The sequence below is a fragment of the Protomyctophum parallelum genome (genome assembly GCF_964188405.1).
Source record: "Protomyctophum parallelum genome assembly, chromosome: 20".
Classification (NCBI taxonomy): Eukaryota; Metazoa; Chordata; class Actinopteri; order Myctophiformes; family Myctophidae; genus Protomyctophum; species Protomyctophum parallelum.
In genome coordinates, this window is record NC_139718.1 from 43828335 (window position 1) to 43836429 (window position 8095).

Sequence of the window (8095 nt, forward strand, 5' to 3'; positions counted from 1 at the left end):
GTCCCTCGGTGCTCCACGCCCACCACGTCTACTCCCCGTCTGGAGTGTACCGCCAGATAGACCCTGGTCTGGATGTGAAGGTGAGACGTATGGCCAGATAGACCCTGGTCTGGATGTGAAGGTGAGACGTATGGCCAGATAGACCCTGGCCTGGATGTGAAGGTGAGACGTATGGCCAGATAGACCCTGGTCTGGATGTGAAGGTGAGACGTATGGCCAGATAGACCCTGGCCTGGATGTGAAGGTGAGACGTATGGCCAGATAGACCCTGGCCTGGATGTGAAGGTGAGACGTATGGCCAGATAGACCCTGGTCTGGATGTGAAGGTGAGACGTATGGCCAGATAGACCCTGGCCTGGATGTGAAGGTGAGACGTATGGCCAGATAGACCCTGGCCTGGATGTGAAGGTGAGACGTATGGCCAGATAGACCCTGGTCTGGATGTGAAGGTGAGACGTATGGCCAGATAGACCCTGGCCTGGATGTGAAGGTGAGACGTATGGCCAGATAGACCCTGGTCTGGATGTGAAGGTGAGACGTATGGCCAGATAGACCCTGGCCTGGATGTGAAGGTGAGACGTACGGCCAGATAGACCCTGGCCTGGATGTGAAGGTGAGACGTATGGCCAGATAGACCCTGGTCTGGATGTGAAGGTTAACAGGTGTTGATTAGGATTTAATAAACACGACGTTCATTTAGTTTTGACTCAATTTATTCACCGTACACCGAACGCTGAACATGCTGAACATGTAAACACTGTTCCCTCCACAATTCACATCTGAATACCTGCGCCCACTGCACATGCGTACAATGTCCTCGTGTGTGTTGCCTGTAAAGGAAACTGTATAGAACTGTCGTAAAGTGTACAATAGAGGGCAACACAAGTTAACAATCTCCCTCTTCTTTCTTTAAAATAGAAATAAATACATTCAGCCATCCCATAAACCAAGGTCAAAGAAGAAAAGTCCAATTGAAAACAAGGATACCACCATGTCTTACAAATACAACAGCCCCAGCCTGACCAATAACCACCCATGGTCCCTTCCACTCTGTACTGTCAGCGCGTTTGTAATAGACTTTGTCTCCTGTCTCATATTTTTCATCTGTGGGTCTGAGCTGCTTACGTAGTGCTCTCCTTATCCTCTCTGAACATTAAGCTTCAGTGAAAGCTTTCCTAGAAGCATGCACCGCTGATATGTGTTGTCCTATACCCTTGCACTTACTGTAGTGCCTTCTACTGCAGGTAGTCTATCAATTAATACAGAAGGAAGGTTAGGATTAGGAATACCAGTTGATGTGGGCTATAACCATGAACACTGTGCATACAGTTCTAATACCAGTTGACAAGTTGTTTTACTGATAATAAGGTTAGAAATAATTTCATGGTTAGGCATAGTTTCACCGGGGTTACGTTTAGGAATAGGGTTAGGTTTTGGCACTGTTTTGGATCAAAGGTAAATGGTGCATTTATATAGCGCCTTTATCCAAGGCGCTTTACATAGATTGTACATACATACACCCATTCACACACCGATGCCGGAGGAAACCATGCAAGGCACCAACCTGCTCATCGGGAGCAATGGGGGTTCAGAGTCTTGCTCAAGGACACTTGGACACTAACTCTGGGGGAGCCCGGATTCGAACTGGGAACCTTGCGGTTTCTATCCGGTCACTCTACCCCTGAGCCGTGCCACCCCCGCTGAGGTTAAGGTTAGGAATAAGATTAGGTTTAACCATTTAAGCATAAATTACTTAGGTTACTTTAGGAATTCCAGGATTTAGGAAATATACAGTTCTGCCGTAATTTATGCCCGGTGCAGATTTAGAAGCCCCTATTTATTATATAAATAATTGTTGCATTGTGATGTGTTGTAGAAGCTTGTAGAAAGGCAATTTTTACTTTACTTATGGCGCTCTGTATGGTGTTTTGGAAACTTAAAACAAAAATAACGTATCACTGAATTTCACTGGTTCTGGAAGGTTTCAGCTTGTGTAATAGGTTCTGGGTTACCTTTCGTAGTGGAAATTAGATCCCTCTTTTAGACTATATTCCGTGTGACCTGAATGTGCGTGACATCATGGCCTGCTGCCATGGTAACTGTCCTGTCACCCCATAGGGCTACCTGGAGTACACCCGCGGCCTGCCCATCAACGACACACCTGAAATCTTTGGTCTCCACGACAACGCGGACATCAGCTTCGCCCAGAACGAGACGTTCGCCCTGCTGGCCTCTCTGGTTCGACTCCAGCCCCGAGCCGCGTCCAGCGGGGGCAGGACCAGGGAGGAGGTGTGTGCCTGTTGTACACTGGTGGAAAGTATAACTCATCACATTTACTCAAGTACTAGTACTTGAGTACATGCTTGAGGTCAGAATTTGGTCAGAATTTAATGAGAGGATGGGATGGCCCCTTGAGATGCAGCATCTCATTTTAGAGGGGGTCGTATACACACCCCGCAACCCGACTACGGATAAGCGGTTGAATGGAGCAGATGAAATGGAGCAGATAAAACATTACATACAAATTCCAATACAAATACACAGTACATTATACACAATACACACATGTACATGTACATATATACTTATCTTGCTCATCCTCTCCCACCCACACCCCCAGCCCTCAACTCATTTAGACAAAGAAATGGAGAACACACACAGCACAATGACTCGTATAAAAGTCAGAAATGAACAGTAGTACGAGCAGTGTTAATAACATGAACAGGTTGTTTGGAGATGGTGAATACAAGGAAGTTCTGAAGTGACCAAGAGAGGTAACAGATCCGAGAGATAGAGGAAGATTGTTCCAGCCAGATGGAGCTTTGTAGTGGAATGACCTGCGTCCAACTTTTCCCAAATATTATTTTGGGATCAGTAAAGTAGGGAAGTTGTGTATGTCTAAGAGGATATGGGGATGTACAGTACAGTATATGGTGTCATATGGAGGGCTGTTAAGATGAACACATTTGAGGTACCTTGAGGTACTTTTACCTTAAAGAACAAAGGCGAGCCAAGTGCTTCTGAGAGTTCACAGGGTGATGACTCCAGTCCAGGTGGTAATTTTTTTAATAAATGGGACCATAATTTTCCAAAGAGAATATTATGAAATGAGACTTTAAACTAGTGACTGGAAGCAGAAAGTATTCATGACCATGTTTATTAAGGTAATACAGTCTAGGTGAAGTTGGGCCCAAATACATGGACCTCTATGGGGATATGGGGTTTTTTTGGGCCCAATGACAGCACCACAACAGGCCATTATAATTATGAACATTCAGGAAGTCCCGATTTCCTTAGTGGCTTCACAGAATATCTGTCTGACTGCCCCCCTGGTTGGTCTCCCTGTCATGTTGTAGATGGTGGAGGAGATAGTGGAAGGCATCGTTGAGCAGATCCCCGGGCCTTTCGATGTCCAGGAGGTGGTGGTTAAATACCCTGTCCTCTACCAAGAGTCCATGAACACGGTACTGATCCAGGAGGTCATCAGGTATAACACCAAACTTATTGTACACTTGTTATTACTAGATGATTGTTTTAACCCATTTATACCTGTTGCAACAACCTATACGTTGTTGTTATACATTTCAATCCGGATGCTAACTCTGTGTCTCATCAGTTGTTGCTATATGTAGCAACATAATTATTTTATTTTTGAGGAGCGCTAGCCCTACAGGTTTAATGTTTGTTTTCAGTTTGTTGTTGTTTTAAAAACACCATTGACAATGAAGGGAAAATGTATGTCATCTTGTCCCTAACACAAACATTAAATACCATTTAACAATAAAGAGAATGTAATGTTTGTTTTACATCACCATTACATCATGTATCTAATCATAGCAAAATGAGTTAAGACTTTAATATATTAGCGCCCCTCACTTCACACGGGTGTGATTTTTTGAATAAGAATGTGACGGTTTCCAGAAACCTTAGGTTAGGTGTTAGAAGGCATTTTTAGAATCTGCCTCAGGTCTATATATATATTTTTTTTTTACTCATCTTTGCTTCTGGTCCCCTGGAACAAAATATTTCGGGGGTCCTTGACATGAAAAGGTTTGAGCCACCACTGATTATAGCTACATGTGTTTTTCAGAAAACTGATCTAGAATAATTTTTTTGAATCAGCCTCAGCCTTAACACATTCCATGCGCACATCCACGTTCGTGGCTTGGCACATATTGTGTTAATGGGTTAAAAAGAAAGAATTCAAACATTCCAATGTTGAACATTTACAAGCTGTCTGTCTTTCTGTCTGTCTGTCTGTCTGGTCTTCCAGGTACAACAGGTTGCTGGGGGTCATCTCTCAGAGTCTCGGTGACATCATCAAGGCTCTGAGGGGTTTGGTGGTGATGTCATCAGAACTGGAGCTGATGACCAGCAGTCTGTTCATTAACGCTGTGCCTGATGTGTGGAAGAGCAAGGCAAGATATGGACTCGTGCACACACACACACACACACACACAGTCTAACTTCGAAGAGAGGGGGCGAATAAACAAGAAAAACAACAAAAGATAGCCTACTTTGGCAGCCCTTGTGCATGCAAATTTCTGTTTAGTATAGCAAACCACAGCATGCAGACCGCCTTTGTTTTAAATGGTCGGCTACGCACCTGACACACACGCCTGACGTGTGTGTGTGTGTGTGTGTGTGTGTGTGTGTGTGTGCGTGCCCTCCCCTCCTGCAGGCCTATCCGTCTCTGAAGCCTCTGTCCTCCTGGGTGTGTGACCTGCTCCGGAGGGTGGGCTTCCTGCGGGCGTGGGTCTCCGGAGGCGTCCCCGCCGTCTTCTGGATCAGCGGCTTCTTCTTCCCGCAGGCCTTCCTCACCGGAACCCTGCAGAACTACGCCCGCAGCGCCGCCGTCTCCATCCACACCATCGGCTTCCAATTCCAGGTCGGTGTCATGATAGAGTTATATAACAGTGGTTCCCAAAAGTGGGGTCCGGGGACCCCCAGGGGTCCTTTAGGGAGTCCCCAGCTAAATGATAGTTTGGAACCAAATGGACCCTTATGGGTCTGTAACTCAAAGTGTATAAATGGAACCAAAAGGACCCGTTACGGTCCATTTGGTTCCATTTTTGTATACACTCTCAGACATTGATTTTACAATATACATTGGCATGGCATTTATATCTCTGGTCTCAGAGATATAAATGCCATTAAATGGCGGCCCGTAGACTAATGCATGTCAAACTTGAAATTTAACGGGTTGAGAATCACTGCTAGAGCCGTAAAAATCTTCTCTTATGGGGTTCTATGGCATATCTCTTCAAATGGGGGTCCGTGGGCTAATTAGTGCCAATTTGGGGGTCCTTGACGTGAAAAAGTTTGGGAACCACTGATATTATAATACTAGAGAGCGGACCGGGAGCGACAGCCCCTCATTTCAATGGAAGTTGCTCAATGGAAGACCGACAAAGTCTTCCGGTAGGCTATAGTACCTCTCTAGCGTTGATATGATTGGTTGGCTCCTCGCGCTGCTCTTGTGATACCTCTACGTACTTCTACGTTGGCCAACCGTTCTGGGGGCTTGGACAGTGTCCGTCTACACCATCGGCTTCCACTTCCAGGTCAGCCATGTGTAACACCCGGGAATCCCGCGTGGAAAGACAACATTTTAACCACTATGCCACAGGGATAAATGGTAAATGGTGCATTTATATAGCGCCTTTATCCAAGTCGCTTTACAGAGATTGTGCATTACATTCACCCATTCACACACACATTCATACACCGATGGCAGCGGAAACCATGCAAGGCACCAACTAGCACATCGGGAGCAATTAGGGGTTCAGTGTCTTGCTCAAGGACACTTCGACAGTAACTCTGGGGGAGCCCGGGTTCGAACTGGCAACCTTACGGTTACCATCCAGGCACTCTACCCCTGAGCCACCGCCGCCCCTAGGGGATATCACTGTGACTCTGCGGCGCCCCCGGATGGGTGCTCCCCCGGATGGGGGCTCCCCGGGATGGGGGCGGCGGTGGTGTTTAGTGGCCCGCTCTGGGTTTAAAGACTGATACTTATGCTCATGAACGTTTTGTTATGCTAACATGTTGACATTTTTATTGTTTGTAAAAGACTTTAACGACATATCGGTCACAAACTCACAAACAAGCTTATAGTTCTTATTATCACAATTTTTTTATTTTTGAGTGGTGCAACCACTCCAAGGAACAGCAATGTCCGTGTTAATGTGTGTGACTATGTGACTATGAGTACCAGTAGGGGCAAAAGTTCTGCACTGTTGCCTGCTAATGGGAGAGAGAGAGAGAGAGAGAGAGAGAGAGAGAGAGAGAGAGAGAGAGAGAGAGGGTGGGGGGGCAGGGGGAGACACACGGGTGTGATTTTTTTATTATTAAAAACGTTTTTTATGTCTTTATTGATAGGACAGTAGGTTGACAGGAAATGGGGGGAGAGAGAGAGAGGTTGACTGACACGCAGCAAAAACCGTCGGGATCGGGACTCGAACCTGCAAACGTCAGGCTAGGTGCACCCGGACCGCTGCGCCAGCCAGCATGCCTGGGCATTGTTTTACTTTTTTTTCCCCCAAAAAAATGGGCACGGCAGATTCAAAGTGGTTTCTTCCTCTGGTTCTCTCTCTCTCTCCCCCCGTCAGGTGATGGCGAAGACGCCAGGCGAGATGACAGAGCGGCCCAACGTGGGCTGCTACATCCACGGGCTGTTCCTGGAAGGGGCTCGCTGGGACGCGGCGACGGGTCGGCTGGCCGAGGCCCGGCCCAAAGAGCTCCACGCTGAGATGTCTGTCATCTGGATGATTCCAAAGCCCCTGCGCCAGCCTCCCACCACTGGCGCCTACGTCTGCCCTGTCTACAAAACCCTCACACGCGCTGGTCAGTGCTCACACAGTAAACGGAACACACAACTGGCCCGTTTTTGTTTTGTTTTTGAGTGGTGCAACCAGTCCAAGGAACAGCAATGTCCGTGCGTACCTATGTAGCCGTGGTCATGAGCACCAGTAGTGTGCGTGCACGCACGTCTGTGTGTAGACTAGAGTATATGACTTATTAGTACCAGTAGGGGGCGCCAGAAACAGAGAGGGATAGTGCATGCTCTGTTGCCTGCTAGAGAGAGAGAGAGAGAGAGAGAGAGGGGGGTGTGGGGGGGAATTGCACCACTCAGTTCACACGGGTGTGATTTTCTGGTTTTGCAAGTGTGGCTGAGGGTTTTAGTGCTTGCTCTTGTGTTGTATTATGTTCTATTACCACTCGTTCAGTTACAGTTTAATAGTAGACCTGTTCTGTGGTGGTCAAATGAATAGAGATGGGGAAACAGGCTTTTATAGGGCGTGGACGCCCAGGCGCACGCCAGGTTGACATAATTTACTATTCTGTGCTATTGGGTTACAACTCGGACGGGGCTGAGTCGGCTCAATGGAACTTTAGCTCGCTCGGTGGTGGCTCTTGTGGCTCAAGTTCGCTCGAGACGGTGGTCTGGTGGTGAAAATTACAGTGTAATATGTACAGACTTAGGGGTTTTCTAGTGGTTTATGTACGTAATTGCCATTGCCAAACCGTGTTATTTCGCCGTGTTTGGGTGAGATATCCAGGGAACCGTCACATGGTGAAAGGGACATCATCACTGCTGTTTCTAATTCTGTCTTCAACAGGGACGCTGTCTACCACCGGTCATTCCACCAACTATGTGATGGCTGTGGAACTGCCTACCGATCTCCCTCCGGGACACTGGATCAAACGGGGAGTGGCCCTCTTCTGTGCACTGGACAACTGATCACACACACACACACACACACACACACACACACACACACACACACACACACACACACACACACACACACACACACACACCTTCACACCAGCGGTGGTATTCTGCTTCCACGTGCTGAGAACGGGGTGGGGTTCAACGCTGTGCCTGTGCCAACACAAAGCCGCTGCGGCAGGAGGCGGAGCCAACACAGAGGTGAGAGACGTTGAACTGTTCCGTTGCCGCTGTGTGGTGAGTGACACAAAGCAGCAGCCAACCAGAAGCACCATGTGGTCTGAAACAGGACTTAAGTACACACTTGAACCTTGATTTTTTATTATTATTAAAAAAAATATATCCCACGATTTTGTAACC

General features: G+C 47.3%; 1 protein-coding gene across 1 annotated transcript in view; it reads left to right on the forward strand.

Annotated features, from left to right (window-relative positions):
• Positions 1 to 7744, forward strand: part of LOC310877802 (dynein axonemal heavy chain 1-like) — a gene marked incomplete at both ends in the record, with an annotated part of 114639 nt that extends 106895 nt beyond the window's left edge. The window contains 7 exons of the mRNA XM_083791751.1: positions 1 to 80; positions 2119 to 2289; positions 3357 to 3487; positions 4274 to 4418; positions 4682 to 4888; positions 6612 to 6846; positions 7623 to 7744. The exon at positions 1 to 80 is cut by the window's left edge and continues 97 nt beyond it. Coding sequence (XP_083647877.1) covers positions 1 to 80; positions 2119 to 2289; positions 3357 to 3487; positions 4274 to 4418; positions 4682 to 4888; positions 6612 to 6846; positions 7623 to 7744 — 1091 coding nt within the window. The remainder of the gene's footprint in view (positions 81 to 2118; positions 2290 to 3356; positions 3488 to 4273; positions 4419 to 4681; positions 4889 to 6611; positions 6847 to 7622) is intronic.
• Between the last annotated feature and the right edge of the window lie 351 nt (positions 7745 to 8095).